The sequence below is a fragment of the Piliocolobus tephrosceles genome, chromosome 9, assembly GCF_002776525.5.
Source record: "Piliocolobus tephrosceles isolate RC106 chromosome 9, ASM277652v3, whole genome shotgun sequence".
Classification (NCBI taxonomy): domain Eukaryota; kingdom Metazoa; phylum Chordata; class Mammalia; order Primates; family Cercopithecidae; genus Piliocolobus; species Piliocolobus tephrosceles.
Genome location: NC_045442.1, coordinates 37,312,339 through 37,330,617, shown reverse-complemented (window position 1 = coordinate 37,330,617; position 18,279 = coordinate 37,312,339). Strand labels below are relative to the sequence as shown.

The 18,279-nt window shown below is 40.1% G+C and overlaps 1 protein-coding gene across 1 annotated transcript in view; it reads right to left on the bottom strand.

Moving 5' to 3' along the window:
* The window catches only part of TLL2 (tolloid like 2), a 153,661-nt gene that overhangs the window by 51,506 nt on the left and 83,876 nt on the right, over positions 1-18,279 (bottom strand). The window contains exons 4-7 of the mRNA XM_023206175.1: positions 12,342-12,497; positions 8,141-8,258; positions 1,746-1,924; positions 319-424 (exon numbers count right to left, since the gene is read on the bottom strand). Coding sequence (XP_023061943.1) covers positions 319-424; positions 1,746-1,924; positions 8,141-8,258; positions 12,342-12,497 — 559 coding nt within the window. The remainder of the gene's footprint in view (positions 1-318; positions 425-1,745; positions 1,925-8,140; positions 8,259-12,341; positions 12,498-18,279) is intronic.

Below are 18,279 nucleotides of genomic sequence, written 5' to 3'. Positions count from 1 at the left end.
CTCCCCCCACCCACTGCAAATCAGAGCCTCTAAGTTATTATCCCAGCCAACCTCTCGATAATTTCCCTTTTCCAGTTTGCTGCTTGTGACATTAGGGTATGATGGAATGTCAGCTTCACAATGGGATTCAATCTTATTAACGGGAACCTGATTAGATTATATTTCACTGCAGCCCAGAGGCCACTGTATTTCAAGGACAGACAGGCCAGCCGTGCTAGGAGCATGCAGAGACCCACTCTCCGCGGACCTCCAGGAATCCGACCGAAGCCTGCGGCAGGCACAGTGAAACACAGACGAGGCATAAGCATAGATTCCGACCTTGAGAAGGTGTTCCGGGCGTAGTGCATGATGCTGTCAAAGTCGTATGTCTCTCCCAGAGAGCTCACTTCCCCAGCTTCCATTTTTAAGAAATTATACTCCTGACCTGTGACACAACACTGTGTTAAGGCCTTGGAAAACCAAGTCAGGCACCTGAAAGGAGGCAGAGGAAGGAGAAGGAGGGCCCATAGCAACTTCCCAGGGCTCTCTTGGCCCAATCAGTCAAATAACAGGGCTTGTAGTGGTTCTTGTTGTTTTGAATAATTAGAAATTTGAAACTTCCAGCAAGCCCTGTGTTCTCCCAACTCCACCACCCGACACCTATCCCCAAATGCCACTGAAACCTCTTAAAGTAAGTTTGCAGACAGATTAGTTATCAACTCACTTGGCCCCTCAAAAAAATAAAAAAGAAAAAGAAAAAACTGGGCCGGGTGCCGTGGCTCACGCTTGTAATCCCAGCACTTTGGGAGGCTGAGGTAAGTGGATCACCTGAGGTCAGGTGTTCGAGACCAGCCTGGCCAACATAGCGAAACCCTGTCTCTACTAAAAGTACAAAAATTAGCCAGGCGTGGTGGCGGGCACCTGTAATCCCAGCTACTCAGGAGGCTGAGGCAGGAGAATCGTTTGAACCCGGGAGGCGGAAGTTGCAGTGAGCCAAGATCACGCCACTGCACTCCAGCGTGGGCAGCGAGAGCGAGACTCTGTCTCAAAAAAACAAACAAAAAACAAAACAAATAATCAAACAAAAACCTGATCTTGCAATTTGAAGAAACAAAAGAAAATGAATCAGAAAGTTAAGTTCAATCCTAAATAGCTCACAATTCAGATTCTCTAAAGTATTTGTAAGGCGATCATATTCTTCAACTAGCTACTTTCATGCTTAATATTAACTTCCATATAAAATTATTTGACATAAGAAAGGTTTTTTTTTTTTTTTTTAATTCTAGACACTTTATCTGCCTTGGGGCAGAATGTTTCTAGGCAGAAACACTGTTTTTACATGTGTTCATGTCCTAATTGTATTTCAGTTTCAGAAAACATGTTGCCTAAGTCAGCAAAAATAACTCATAAAAGCAGCCAGGAGAACTTTTTTTTTTTTTTTTTGCTTATCAGCTCTGATGCTGCAACAGTGTTCTGGTCGACTGTGTTCCTTTCAGGAAACGGAGTTAGATTTCATTAGCCTATAAAACATAGAAAATAATTCTGCTTCTGCTCCAACCTCCAAGCTATAGCAGATGACCTCCCAGGAAGCCACAGATGGACAGTGGTCATACTGGTGAGAAGGGCCTGCACAACAGAGTCATTGCTCCATATTCAGCAATTAGCATTGCTCAGCTCCTGGCCAGTCCTCTCCTTCCCTCCCTCCTGTCCCTGAGGTTGCCACCTTCCCGACTAGTGCCTTCCAGACTGCACACAGGCCTCCTTACCTGGCTGGATGTTTTCCCTGATGATGGTGACATGTTGGTCTCTGTCTGGCCGGGTGTGTTCATGCCAAAACCCAACCACATGGCCCAGCTCGTGAGCCACAATGCCAAACTTGTCACAGTTCTTCCCAATGGATATGGCCTGTGGGCCTCCTCCTCGGCGCCCAACATAGGAGCAACAGCTGGACAATTGCGGGAATACCCAGGTCAGCAGGTCAGAAGACATGACATTCAGAGCAACAGGCAAGTCCCCCCTCCCACTCTGTATGTGTGCCCGTGTGTGCATGTGTGTGTGCGTGTGTGCGCATGTAAAAGAAACAGAATTTCAGGCTGGGTGCAGTGGCTTACGCCTGTAATCCCAGAACTTTGGGAGGCTGAGGTGGGAGGATCACCTGAGGTCAGGAGTTTGAGACCTGCCTGGCCAACATGGTGAAACCCTGTCTCTACTGAAAATACAAAAATTAGCCAGGTGTGGTGGTGTGTGCCTGTAATCCCAGCTACTTGGGAGGTTGAGGCAGGAGAATTGCTTGAACCCAGGAGGCAGAGGTTGCAGTGAGCCAAGATCATGGCACTGTACTCCAGCCTAGGAAACAAGAGCTTAACACCGTCTCAAAAAGAAAAGAAAAGAAACAGAATTTCAGTGTCCGACTTCCCACCCAATGACCCAATGCAGAAATTCCCTCCAAAAATGGTTCTTAACCTTTTTGTGGTTATGAATCTTCTTGAAAAGCTGACGAAAGATATGGTCTCTGCCTGACATAAAGTGTATACCATACTCCACCCTCCACCCGCAAGGTGCTGGAGTCCCTGCTGGGCCATTTTTAATGAAAAGGAGGAGTCAGGGGAAGGAGGCAGATGAGTGTCTATAATGCATGCAACTTGGTGTCATTATCAGAGCAGGCTTACAGATGACTCCCTTCTGGGCACAATCATTTTTTTTCAAATAATATTTATATACATTTTCGTAATACTAAAATTTATTTCATCAGTCTTCCATTAATGTACATCTGGGCTGTAACTCCTGTTTTTGCTATTTTAACAAGGCCTCGGGGGAGAGGATGACAAGCAAAACAAACAAGAACAATAACAAATGAAACAAAGAAATGGTAGGGTACATTTCTACCAATGGGATTCAAGGATAAAAGGATATGTGCATTTGAAATTTTGACAGATACTGTCAAATTGCACTCCCAAAATGTTGTCTGTTTATATACTCACTAATGAGATATTAAAAGCCCCTTTCTCTTTACCTGAAAGAAAGGAAATCAGTCTATGGAAGAGATGTCTGCACTCTCGTGTTTGTTGCAGCACTGTTCATGATAGCTAAGATTTGGAAGCAACCTAGGTGTCCATCAGCAGATGAATGGATAAAGAAAATGTGTACGCACAGAACATATGTACAAGTACACAATGAAGTACTATTCAGCCATAAAAAGAATGAGATCCTGTCAGCTGCAACAACAAGAACGGAACTGAAGATCATTATGTTAATTAAAATAAGCCAGGCACGGAAAGACAAACATCATATGTTCTCACTTATTTGTGGGAGCTAAACATTAAAACAATTGAACTCATGCAGACAGAGACTAGAAGGATGGTTATGGGAGGCTGGAAGGGTAGTGGGAGACTGGTGGGGAAGGTGGAGATGGTTAATGGGTAGAAAAAAAAAATTAAAGCATGAATAAGATACACTATTTGACAAAAAAACAGGGTGACTATAGTCAATGATAACTTAATTGTACATTTAAAAATAACTAAAAGAGTGTACCTGGATTGTTTGTAATACAAAGGATAAATGCTGGAGGGGAGGATACCCCATTCTCCATGATGTGATTATTTCACATTGCATGCCTGTATCAAAACATCTCAGGTACCCAACAAATATATACACCTACTGTTTACTCACAGAAGCTTAAAAAATATTTAAGTCCTATTTCCCTTATCCTGGCCAACACTGGTTTTATCAAACTATTTTTGCCAATTGGATAGGTAAAAAATGGAATTTCACTGCATTGAGGCTGGATAGTTTTTCACATATTTTATGTGACTCTTTTTTTTTTCTGTGAACTATGTGAGCACCTCTTACCTGTTTTCTTTCGGGTTGTCCATTTTCTTACGATTGATATTTATTTATTTATTTATTTTTGAGACGGAGTCTCGCTCTTTCGCCCAGGCTGGAGTGCAGTGGCCGGATCTCAGCTCACTGCAAGCTCTGCCTCCCTGGTTTATGCCATTCTCCTGCCTCAGCCTCCCGAGTAGCTGGGACTACAGGCGCCCGCCACCTCGCCTGGCTAGTTTTTTTTTGTATTTTTTAGTAGCGACGGGGTTTCACCATGTTAGCCAAGATGGTCTCGATCTGCTGACCTCGTGATCCGCCCGTCTCGGCCTCCCAAAGTGCTGGGATTACAGGCTTGAGCCACCGCACCCGGCCACGATTGGTATTTAAGAACCCTTTGTAAATTAGAGAAACTAGTCAAGAGTGTTGCAAGTATTTTGCTCACTTTGTGAGTTCTTATTTGACTTTGTTTTTGTTTATGTATTGTTTTGTTTTCTTTTTGCATTATAAGAGTTTTTAACATTAGTATTATAAAATGTCTTCATTTTCTTATGTGCTGCTTAGAAAGGTCATCCATATTTCAAGATTATAAATAAAATCTACTCTTGTTTCCTTCTTATACTCTTTTGGATTTTTTCTTTCTTTCTTCCATTTCTTTTTCTTCAATACTTACATCTTTGATCTAGCTAGAATAGTTTTTGGTATAAGAAGTGAGGTAGGAGTCCAGCTTTTTTTCTTTTTTTCACAGAGAGCTATCTAAATTATCCCAATATTCAAATATCACTATTGACTTTCTCTCACTCATTTAAAATGTTACCCAAATTTGTGTATAGGTATATTCATTTTGGACCCTTTTTTCTATATATCTATTTTTCCCTTAAGTTCCAAACTGTCTTGTTATTATCTTCCCTTTGCATTTTAATATTCTGCATGTTTGGTTAGACCATTAGATAGCTACCTCTGTCATTACTGTTTTCTCTCTCTCTCTCTCTCTCTCTAGTTATTTCCACATGGTTGTTCCTCCAGATAAACTCTAGTATCATTCGTTCAGGCTCTAAAAATATGTATGCATACATACACATGTACATATATATATAAATGTTGGTGTTTAAATCAGAAAGGCATGAATTTACAGCTTATTTTAGGGAGTTCTGACATCTTTACTATGTTAAGTATTCCTATACCAGGAAGCAATATGCTTTCTATTTTTACTTTTTTTTTGTTAGGTTCCTGGGAGTGTTAGCATTTTCTTCCTATAGGTCTGGCACATTTATGTTTAGTCTTAGATATAGTATCTATTATGTTTCTATTAAAGTTGTGATTTTTTCCCATGATAAAAGTGTATCAAACTATTTCATGTATAAAGAAAATCAGTCACCTAGTTTTGTTAATTAACTAATTTTGTGGTCACTTAATAGAGTCTTCTTGTGTTTCTAACAGCTTTTCAATTGATATTCTGGGGTTTCTAGGCACACAATCACATTACTTCCCATCAGTGCAAACATTGCCTCTTTGTTCCTGCCAATATTCACAGTGTTTCTATCTTTCTCTTGTCAAATTTATATTAATTAGTATTTCCAAAACAATGCTAAATAATTGTGGTATCCCTAAACATCTTAAACTGGTTCCTGATTTTAACTAAAATTAAATGCTTCTAGAAGTATCATCGATAAACATGATATTGGCTTTTGGTTGGAAGTTATTTATATAAATGTATATTTATATATATATATATGTTTGTAATGCAAGAACCTATCCTTGCCATCTATTTCTATGCTACCTTGGTTACTTTTTTAAAATAAAAACTGCATGTTGTATTGTACAGGTGCCTTTTAGCATCTATTGAGATATGAATATAGCTTCTCTTCTTTGACCAATCAAACTTGAGAATAGATTTCCTACTGTTGAACTAATCTTGTATTCCCTAGATGAATGTATTTGGCAGCCTCCTCTTCTTTTCTTCTGCTGCTGAATTCTATGTGCTAACATTTTATTTAGGATTTTGCATGGCTATTCACATGTGAGATGAATCTATCATTTTTTCTTTCTTATCTTTTTTATCATGTTTTCCTTTCTTTCTCTATTTATTTGGTGCCATCCTTTTCATTTCAAGGTAGTAATGTCATAACAGTTCCTCAAAAGTAATTTGAAAGCATTCATCTTTCTACATGCTCTAAAAAGTTTAAGTATACCAGAATAATCTGTTTTTGAAGTTTTGAAAGAATTCACTTGTGAAACTCTGGGTCTGGTGCTTTGTGGGAGATGGCTTTTTCCCTCCGTTCTTCAACTTCATTCATAGTTCTTGGTCTGTACCAGTACTTTATATTTATCTTGAAGACTTTCACATTATCCACATTTTCACACTCCTTGCCCTACAGTTTTGCAAACTACTCCTTTGTGACTCTGCTGAATCTGTGGCCATTTCTCCCATTTTCATTTCTAACTCTATGTATTTCTGTGTGATCGTATTTTATCTCAGCTAAACTAACAAGTGGTTTGTCTACTGTTTTCTGCTTGTTTATTCAAATAATTTACTCTTGAATTTGTTAGCCCTATAATATTTCACCTTGTCTGTTTCCTTGTGCTCTCCTTAAGTTTATTTTGTTGTGGTGATGGTGGTGGGTTGTAAGTATTTATTTTTGCTAGCTTCCTTAAATTGAATATTTCATTGTCACTATTGTCAATGGGTGATGTGGATATTTAAGTCTGTGGGTTTTTGTCTGGACATAGCTTTAGCTATATCTTTTATTTTGAACCATAGGACTTTCATTATCTAGACATTCTGCAATTTTAATCTTGCTGTTTTTATGATCTAAGAGCCATAAAAAGGGAAGCATGGGGGGACTTACAACTTACCAACTAATGTTTATTCTATTTTTGTTATTATATTATGTCCAGTTTCACTGCTTTGCAATCAGAAAATATCTTGGTGCTATTTCTGCCTTTTAGAATTCGTTACTGTGTTCTTAATGCTTAATAGATGGGCCATTTAAAAAAATGTGTTATGAGGTTATAGAATCTGATAGACCTGTAGAATCAACTCTATTAACTGTATTTTTCAAATCCTCTGTGAATCTCTACTTATGTTTTGGTCAACGTGACACTGACTTACTTGGGTTGACAGAAATGAATTAAGTCTCGTGCTACTGAGCATTGCTGTCAATTTCCCCTTGAATTCCCTGGGGCTTGTTTTATGACTCTTGATGCTATGCTATTTGGTGCATGAAGATTTATGACAGTTATATTCTCACCGTTGCTTATGCCCTTTCTCATTATAAAGTGTCTCGGCTTTGGTTTTGTTTAACATTTTCTGACTTTAAAAACAAAAACAACAAAACAGTGAAAACGTAGTCAACGACTACAATTGTGATCCCAGCTTTCTCTTTGTTAGCATTTACCTGTATGGCTTCTTTCCTTTTACTTTTAAATCTCTCTAGGTTGTTTTCTTCAGTAATCGTCTTATGTACAGAACATGTAGTTGGGTTTTGTTTTGTTTTTTTTGTTTTCTTTTGTTCTGAGATGGAGTTTTGCTCTTGTTGCCCAGGCTGAAGTGCAATGGCAGGATCTCGGCTCACTGCAACCTCTGCCTCCCAGCTCTGAGTGGTTCTCTTGCCTCAGCCTCCCAAGCAGCTGGGATTACAGGCATGTGCCACCACACCTGGCTAATTTTGTATTTTTAGTAGAGACGGGATTTCACTATGGTCTGGACCACCAGGCTGGTCTGGAACTCCCGACCTCAGGTGATCCTCCCACCTCAGCCTCCCAAACTGCTGGGATTACAGGCATGAGCCACCACTCCCAGCCGGGTTTGGGTTTTTGATCCAACATGAGAACCTTTTTCTTTCACTAGGAAAGTATATCACACATATTTATTGACATAACAGATAACTTTAGTCATAAGCCAGTCATTTTATTATATATTGTTTTCTGAAGGAAGTCTGTAAATCTGTAGAGTCCCTCAAATTAAATGCAAAATTTTACATACGTATTCATCTATTCTTGAAGAAGGAAAGCCCACCGGTTCATCAGATTCTAAAGGGGACACCAACCCCAAGAGGTTAAGAACCACTGCCTTAAGTCTTCATGTGACACACCACCAGTTCCTTCTGTTGCTCTCCTAGTGGCAGGACCCCTGGTCTTCATGGAGTCTCCTGGAATCTTCCTCTTGACCCACCAGCTTTGCCACTGGATTGTAATTTCACCAAGGGCAGAAAGTTTCTAGCAAACCCTGGACTCCTCTAAATAACAGCTCATTGGAAATACTTAGGTCTACAGAGAAAACTCAAGACTCATGAGCCATCCGACTGATTCTGCAGAGGTGGCCTCGCTTTCGCTTACTTACCCACAGGTTCTGTAACTGAATACAATAAAGCTTTCCTCGTCGGTCCTTTCTATGAAGGTCACACAGGTATGCTTCTCCCAGTGTCTCATGGCCTGCTTAAAAATGGCCCTCTGGCTCCCTGAAACAACAGGGCAAGCACTCAACTTCAATGATGGGTCCATACTTTCTTTAGATGCTTTTTTTTTTTTTGAGATGGAGTTTTGCCTTTGTTGCCCAGGCTGGAGTGCAATGGCACGATCTCGGCTCACTGCAACTTCCGCCTCCCGGGTTCAAGCGATTCTCCTGCCTCAGCCTCCCGAGTAGCTGGGATTATAAACATGCGCCACCATGTCCAGCTAATTTTGTATTTTTAGTAGAAACGGGATTTCTCCATGTTGGTCAGGTTGGTCTCAACTCCTGACCTCGGGTGATCCACCAGCCTTGGCCTCCCAAAGTATTGGGATTACAGGTGTGAGCCACGGCACCCAGCCTCCTTAGATGCTTTAAAGCATGCTGAGTTAAGACAAAGGATGTTCCAACAATTTAAAAAAAAAAAGAGACTGTTAATAATACTGTATCGTTCACTTGAAATTTGATAAAAGAACAGATTTTGTGTCCTCACCAGCCCTCCAGTGTCAAGCATGAGTGGTGATGGATGTGTTAATTAATTTGATTATGGTGATCAAGACATAATATATCAAATCTTCATGTTGTATACCTTGAATATATACAATTTTTATTTGTCAATTAAATATTTTCAAAAAAAAAGAGAGAGAGAGAAAAAAAAAAGCTTGTTCTGGTGACCCAGAATAGAAATATTCCAGGAATTTCCAGGAATCAGGATTTCCTTTGCTAAAAACACAACATAACTTTTCTCAGTTGCCAAACCCTAGAGAGTAGGAGTTTGTGGATTGGAGGGGAGGATAAAAATAGATTTTCAAAATATCCTGGGCTTCCCAAATTTTCCTTTGTATTGAAAGTATTTTCCAAACTTTTACAAAACCTTATCCAGGTTTTTCCATTTGGAAACTGCAGGCTTTTGAAGTAGGGGGGAGTCAACTCCAGCTCACCAGCACTGCACTTCACCCCCTCATTTTCTTTTAGACTTGTAGGAGGGTGCTCCTATGCACTCTAAAATTTCTATTTGCATATACATCTGTGTGTTTTTGCACGGAGTTTCAGTGTCTTGTGGGGAATCCTTGAGCCTAATTTTTCTTCCAGGCCTTTGAAAATAGGTGAATTTCATACTTTCTCTGAACCTATCCTGGTATTTCCTTGAGTGGAAATTTGCTAAATAGTAAAACTCCAGGCTGACAGTTATATATAGTCAGTCAGTTCTTTTCAAAATCTAGAAGGAAGACTGTTTAAATTTTCCTAGAAGCAATGAGAAGGATCTAGGAAAAAACAGTTGTCTGGGAAGTACGAAGGATGGTGGGAGTTGGAGGTATGAGTTCTCCAGGGCCCTCATTGCAAAACAAAAACAAAAATTACAAGCAAAACAAAACAGCTGACATCACTTGGATGTTTGTCCCCTTCAAATCTCATTTTGAAACATAATCCCCAGTGTTGGAGTGGGCCTGGTGGGAGATGCTTGGGTCATGGGGGTGGATCCCTCAAGAAGGGCTTAGCACCATCCCCTTGGTGAGTGAACTCTCGCTCTCAGTTCATGTGAGATTTGGTTGTTTAAAAGTGTGTGCCACCTCCCCCACCTCTCTCTTCCTCCCTCCCACCATGTGATGTTCTGGCTTCCTGTTGCCTTCTACCATGATTGCAAGCTTCCTGAGGCCTCACCAGGAGCAAATGCTGCCACCATGCTTCTCAGATAGCCTGCAGAGCCATGAGCCAAAACAAACTTCTTTTCCTTAGAAACTACCCAGCCTCAGGTATTCCTTTAGAGCAACACAAATGGACTAGCGCAACAGCACTCAGGGAGGCTCCCATCATTGCCTACAGGATGTGGGGATGGTATCATATTGTTGTCCCCAAAAACATTCATATAGAATAAAGAATAACAGCTGGGCATGGTGATTCATGCCTGTAATCCCAGCATTTTGGAAGGCCAAGGCAGGTGGATCCCTTAAGCTCAAGAGTTTGAGACCAGCCTGGGCAACATGGTGAAACCCTGTCTCTACAAACAATTAAGAAAAAAAAAATTAGCTGGGCTTGGTGGCACATGCCTGTAGTCTCAGCTACTCAGGAGGCTGAAGTGGGAGGATCACTTGAGCCCGAAAGGTTAAGGCTGCAGTGAGGCGTGATCATGCCACTGCACTGCAGCCTGGGCAACAGAGCAAGACCCTGTCTCAAAAAAAATAAAAGAAAGCAAGAAAAAACAAACAACAACAAAAAATAGAATAACTTAGCTGTGCATTTCTTTTCTGACATCTTGACATTTTTGGCTCAAATTGTTTATAGCTCAATCACTTACCAAAAATAGCAACCCTACTAATTACCTAATAACATGAAATACTTGCATCAACAAAATTCTTATATATAAAATTAGTTCACTTTGATGAAAGGAATGTAAATCTTTAGTCAGAAAAGCACACCAGATCTGAAAGAACACAGGATACCAAGGAACAAAAGTTTGTAGCGGTTTATCATTTCTATTTTTTTTTCTTTAGGCACTTACCTCTCTCTGCTGTGAGAACAGACCTCCTTGAGGGCAGGATGAAATCTTAGTCATCTTTTTTACCACCAATCCCTAGTTAAGCACCTGGCACTAGGAAGCTGTGGGTTAATGCTGTGGGAGCAAAAGGGAACTGCAGGAATTCCGCTGCCCTGCTGCTGAGGTCTTCACCGTTCCCTAACTTACTCATCAGCGGTTCTCAGTGGCTTTGGCAAATCCTCAGAAAATCTGCCTTCATCAGCCACCTCTCAGAGTAGAGGTCACAGAGCCACAGGGAGGGGAAGGACTTGTAAGTGACACTGAGAGCCTGGGAAAGTCTCTCAGTGCGGCTTGTCACTCAGGCATTCCACTGACATTGGTCGCAGGTACGCAGTGGGCATATTTACTACCTGCCTAGGATGTGCCGGGCCCCGGTCTCCATGTTGGAGATACGGAAGCGGAAATGAGACAGAAAAAAGACTGCTGCTCCCACAGAGCTGAGGCAGAGACAAAAATAAATGAAACAGAAATAGAAGTAAAGTGAGTTCAGGTCATGGTAAGTGCTGCCAAGGTTATAAAGCAGGGTCTGGGGACAGGGAGGTGCTGGCGGGGGCAGGGCGGAAGGCCTTCCTGTGAGGTGTCCCTTGACATAAGACTCAAATGATAAGAAGAAGACAGCCATGCAAAGACCTGGGGAAAGGGCATCCAAGGGAGACAGAAGGCAAGTTCAAGTGTGAGTGCGCAGGGGCCTATGAGGTGGGCATGTCTTGGGCTAGGCACATGGCTGGTGAGGCCAGAGCATAGGGATGAAGGATGGGAGAAGGGGAGAGAGGGTCAAAGGCCAGGCAGGAGAGGGATGGCGGGGTACTTGAGGGAGGGCCTCACAGGTCCGTGGTCAGGAATTTCATTCTAGTGGCAACAGGAAGCCGCGAATGATTCACATATTTTAAAGGGAATACTAATATCAGATATTTACTCATTACTGTGCACCAGGCACCACTCTAAGCGCTTTATCTATAGTAATCCATCTGATTCTCAAAACAACCAGATGGGGTAGAAGATATTATCATCCCCATTTACAGAAGGGGGAACTGAGGCACAGAAAGGCTAATTTCCTCAGGGCATTTTGCTGGCAAGTACTGGAGCTGAGATTTGGACCCAGGGAGTTGAGCCATGTCCACTGGTCGCTTTGGTCACTGAGTGGAACGCTGCTTGTGGGTGGTGGCAGGGGACCTCTGAGTCCAGGACGCTCATCCAGGCAGAGGACAGGGAAGCCAACACGTGCAGTTGCTCATGGACTTTCTTCTATGCGGAGGGCTTGTCCTCAAACAGTCATCATGCAAACCCCGCTTATCCTTCAAGGTCCTTCCAAGTCACTCCCCACACGAAGCATCAGGAGCAAGGTAACCAACTTTGAGGACATAGCCCCAACAGAGATTGCAATTTCCCCAGGACTGGTGGGCCAGGCCTTGCCAGCAAGAGGGGGGCACCATCTGTAGGTCTGCTGTGGTCCTGAACATCTGCTCCATCCCACCCAGGTCCTTCCTAGAAGGACTGTGTCAACCCAGGGAGACAGAGCACCCTGACCCAAAGCAGGCCTTGTCTGTGGCTACTGACCAGTGAAGTTCCCTCCAATGACGTAGGGGATGACTCCGCCAGGCCATATCCTCTCTGTCCTTGAGGTTGTGGCTCTTCGGACCCGGGGAGAGAAGGTCTCAGCTGTGGCATGCGAGGTCCCAGGGCTGTGCAGGAGTGTGGTATTCTCCTGGCCATCTGCAAGACAGTTGGGTTACTATTGACTTTGCCCTTTGATTCCTCCTGTGAATTATGGCTGAGGTTGTATTATCCACGATTCCAAAAAGGGGGTGTTAAAACATGTTCTAAAGGGGCTATTTCATCAGTTCAGGGTTTGGAAGCCCTGGGTGGTAGTTTTCCAGATGAGGGAAGAGTACGTGTAATAGACATACAGGGCTATGATGGGAGTGGGTTTGGCTTGTCTGAGGCCTTGAATGAGGTCACATGGGGCCACAGAATCAAATGGGTGAGGATATCTCACAGCTCTTTGGGTGGGGCTGAGGTTGGGGTGGACTTTCTGCTCAGAGCCGTAAGCATTTGGGGAACAAACTGGGTCAATCCCTTGCCTTGATCCAATATGGTCAGTGTTGCATATTTTGAAATAATTTGGCCAGTACAACAAGGAGAGTGGATCAGATTGTGACACTGGAAAAATTATTTGTAAGAAAAACCCTGGAAAAAGCAGACCCTCAGAAAACTCCCAACTCTTGGCATCTGGACCCTTAAGACAGTAGTGTGGGAAACACAAGGAGGTTCGATGGAAGGTTCTGAGTCCACATGTTAGGCCTCCCCCAGTGGCAGAGGTAGGTGGGTGGAACAGAACGCTGAAACCCATAGAAACCAGTCACTGAATCCACAAGCATTTCATTCACCAGTCAGATAATTTAAAATTTTGTTTTCAGTTGGCTTGCTTAGAATCCCTCATTATTCTAACTTGGAGCATTTTCGCTCTAGTTTTTATACTTTTTCCCCTAAAAATCAGGTTTTGTTTTTGCCGACTCTTTTCTTTGTTTTTGTTTATTTATATATTTATTGTTTGAGATGGAGTCTCACTCTATCACCCCGGTTGCAGTGGCACGATCTCAGCTCACTGCAACCTCCACCTCCTGGGTTCAAGTGATTCTCCTGCCTCAGCCTCCTGAGTAGCTGGTATTATAGGCACGTGCCACCATGTCCAGCTAATTTTTGGATTTTACTAGAGATGGGGTTTCACCATGTTGGCCAGGCTGGTCTCGAACTCCTGACCTCAAGTGATCTGCTCACCTAGGCCTCCCAAAGTGCTGGGATTACAGGCATGAGCTACCGCCCCTGGTCAATTCTTTTAACTTTTCTTTATTACATTAATGTTATTTACTTTATTACTTCCTTCTATTTTCATTTGTTTTATCCTGACGTTTCATTTCTAGCTTCTTTTCTTTCTTATTTAAAAAAATTCAGAGAGAATTCACACACCATATTTACCCTTTTAATGTATACCATTCAGTGACTTTTAGTATTTTCACGAGGTTGTGAAACCACCACCATTATCTAATTCTACAGTATTTTCATCACTCCAAAGAGAAACTATGTACCCATTAACAGTCACTCCCTATTTCTCCCTTCCCCGAGTCCTTGGCAACCAGTAATCAACTTTGTTTCTATGAATTTGCCTATTCTGGACATTTCCTAGAGATGGAATCACACCACATGTGGCCTTTTGTGTCTGGCTTCTTTCACTTGGCATGTTTTCAAGGATCACCCATGTTGTAGTATGAATCAGTTCTTCCTTTTATGGCTGAGTAATATTCCATTGTATGCACATACCACAGTTTGTTTATCTGTTCTTCAGTTGGTGGACATTTAGGTTATTTCCACTTTTTGGCTGTTAGGAATAGTGCTTCTATGAACATTCATGTACACATTTTTGTGGACATAGTGTTTTCATTTCTCTTGGGTACATGCCTGGGGTGGAATTGCTGGGTCATATGGTAACTCTATGTTGAATATTTTGAGAAACTACCAGACTGTTTTTCAAAGCAGTGGCACCATTTTACATTCCCACCAGCAATACACTAGGGTTCTAATGTCTCCACATCCTCATCAACACTTGTGATTGTCAGTCTTTTTTATTATAGTCATCCTAATGGTATGAAGCGGAATCTCATTTTGGTTTTGATTTTCATTTCCCCAATGACTAATGATGTTGAACATCTCTTCCATGTACTTGGTGGTCATTAGTATATCTTCTTCAGAGAAATATCTATTCAAATTATTTATTCATTTCTTAATTGGGTTGTCTTTTATTGTTGTGTTATAATTAGTCTTTATATATTCTGTATACCAGGCTCTAGTCAGATATATAATTTCCAAATCTTTCTTCCATTCTGTAGGTTGTCTTTGCAATTTTATAATAGTGTCCTTTGAAGCACAGCTGTTTTTAATGAAGTCCAATGTATCTATGATCTTCTTATGTTGCTTGTGCTTTTGGTGTCATATCTAAGAAACCATACCCTAATTCAAGATCACAAAGATTTATACCTATGTTTTATTCTAAGAATTCTATAGTTTTAGCTCTTATATCTAGCTCTTTGATCCATTTTTAGTTAATATTTGTATATGGTGTGAGGTAGGGCTCCAACTTCACTCTTTAGCATGTAAACATCTAACTGTTCTAAGACCATTTGTGGAAAAGACTAGTTTTTCTCCATGCAATTGTCTGGCGCTCTTGTCCAAAATCAGTTGGCAATCCTTTTCTAGCTTCTTGAGTTGAATACTTGGCACATTAATTTTATATCTTTCTTATAAATATTAACTTTTCAGGGCTAAATTTCTCTCTGATGTCTTCTTTTCCTGTATCTCACATTTTGAAATGTATATTTTCAATGTTAGATATTGATACATTCTTTAAGTTCCATTTAGACTTTCTTCTTTGAACTCTGAATTATTTCAAAGTATGGGTTTTAATTTCTAAAAATTTGTCTGTGTGTGTATTATTGATTTCTAACACTGCACTGTGTTCTAATAACCTATTCTTCATGGCAGAGGTCAGCAATTTTTCTATAAAAGGCCATATAGTAAATATTTTAAGCTTTGTGGGTCATATATTCTTTGTTACAACTACTTAACTCTGCCATTGAAGTGTGAAAGCAGCCATAGATAATATGTCAATAAATGGATATGGCTGTGTGCCAATAAAACTTTATTTGCAAAACAGGAGGTTGGATTTGGCCTACTGATCATAGATGGCTGGTCCTTGCTCTAAAGTATTGATTCTTTGGTATTTAGGCCTTCCTTGGTAAGCTAATACAAGACTGATTTTTATAAATGTTCCATGTTTTCTTACAATAATGTGTGATGTCTAATTGATGGGTTTCGTATATTGTTCAAATATTCTACTTACACAGATTTTTGGCTTCTTAGTGTATCAGTTACTAAGAAAGATGCTTTAAGCAAAACCTCCAGAACTAAGATTATGAATTGTTATTTTCTCTATCCTTAATTTTTGCTCTAGATTGTTCAAGACTATGTTGGTTAAGTAAGACAAGTTTAGAATTGTTAATTCCAGATAAATTTTTCTTTTATTATTAATAATCCTTTTTATAATAATATTCATTCATAATAATGATTGTTTTGTCTGATATAAATATTGCTATACATTTTTTTTTTCTGAGTCAGAGTCTGGCTCTGTCACCCAGGCTAGAGTGCAGTGGCACGATCTCAGCTCACTGCAACCTCTGCCTCCTGGGTTCAAGCCATCCTCCCACCTCACCCTCCCAAGTAGCTGGGACCACAGGCATGCACCACCACTCTGGCTAATTTTTTTATTTTTTGTAGGGACATGGTTTCATCATGTTGCCCAGACTGGTCTCAAACTCCTGAGCTCAAGCGATCTGCCCACCTTGGCCTCCCAAGATGCTGGGATTACAGGCATGCACCACCACGCCTGACCTGCTACACATTTTTTTTATTTTGGTTAGTGTTTGCCTCATATAGTTTTTTTCTATCCATTTTCAATCTGTTTGTATAATTACTTTTTTTAAGTGAGTCATTGAATGGGTGTTATTCTCTGAGTTAATTACATTTCCCACAACAAACAATACAATAAGCTTTGCAATTATCATAATATTGAGGTTCAATATTATCTTTTTTGGTATCTAAAGTAGCTTTTTGTAAATTGAAATTTTTATTGAGATAGTTGTAGATTCACATGCAGCTGTAGTAAATAATAGAGATTTCAAGTACCTTCCTTTCAGAGATTTCATTTCCTCTAATGGTAACATTTTGTAAAACTACAGCACAATAACACAACTAGGATATGGGCATTGATACAAACCACTGATTTCACTCAGATATCTCCAGCAGTTACCTGTACTAATTTGTGTGTGTATGCCTGTAAGACAATTTTATCACACTTACAGTTTTATGTATCCACCACCACATTCATGATACTGAACAGTTTCAACACCATAAGTATCCCTCATACTGTTATTTTGTAACGATATCTACCCCGCTTTCCCCTTTCCTCCATCCATAGCAAAATTCTGGCAACCACCAGTCTGTTTCCATTTCTAAAATTCTGTCATTTGATGAATATCATATAAATAGAAGCATACAGCATATAATAGGGATAATAATTATGCTCTTCTCACTCAGCGTGATTCCCTGGAGATTCATCTAAGTTGTTGCCTGTATGAATAGTTTATTTTTATTGCTGAGTAGTAGTCCATGGTATGAATGTACCACAGTTTGTTTACCCATTCACCTGTTGAAGGATATCTGGATTGTTTCCTGCTATTACAAATAAAGCCATTATGAACATTCATGTACAGATTTTTGTGTAAAGGTAAGTTTTCATTTCTCCAGGACAAATATCCAAGAGTGGAATTACTGGGTCACACAGTAATTGGGTCTATTTTTGGGTTCTCTGTTACATTGGTCTACATGTTTATCACTCTGCCAGTGCCATACCAGTTTGATTACTGTAGCTATAGAGTAAGCCTTATATGGGGTAGAGTGCTTACACCCCTTCAGTCTTCTTTTTCATAATTGTTTTAGTTATCTTTCCATATAAATTTTAGAATAAGCTTGTCTATGCCTGCAAAAAATGAAAATAAAAAACTATGTTGAGATAGAAATTGCATTAAACCTATAGAACAATCTGGAGAGAACTGGCACCCTTACCATTGTTTAATTTTCATCACACAAATCCTGTACAAATTTTGTTAACTGTGTATCCAAGTATTTCATCTTCTTTGGAGTGATTGTGTATACGCCATTGCGTTTTTAATTTTGGTTTCTGCATGTTCATTGTTAGAATATAGAAATGTGAGCCATTATAGAATTTTATATTTCCAATATAGAAATGTGCTGACCTTGAATTTCTGAAATTTTGTTGAGCTCATTGATTGGTTCTAGGAGGTTTTTGGGCTTTTCTTTTTTCTTAATAGATTTCTTAGGATCTTCTATGTAGACAAACATGTCATTTACAAATAGGGACAGTTTTATTTTTTCCTTTCCAACTTGTTTGCCTTTTCTTTGTTTTTCATGCTTTACTGCAGTGTCTGGAACTTCCAGAACTACGCTGAATGAGAGTATGAGAGCAGACATTCTTGCCTTGTTCTGGGTCTTGGGAAAAGGTGTTTGGTCTTTCAACCATTGAGTATAATGTAAGCTGTAGGGTTTTTTCTAGACACTCTGTATCAAGTTAAGATAATTCCTCTCTATTCCTAATTTATTGAGTTTCTATCATGAATAGGTGTTAGATTTTGTTAAATGTGTTTTCTTAATCAATTGCTGTGATAACAGGATTCTTCTTTATTAGCTCGTTGATGTAGCAGGTTCTATAGATTGATTTTCAAATGTTGAATCAGTCTTGCATACCTGGAATAAATCCCACTGGGTTATGCTGTATAATTCTTTTTTATACATTGTTGGATTTCATTTGCTAATTTTTTTTAAAGGATTTCTACATGTAAGTTTAATTAGGTTTTAGGGATTTCTC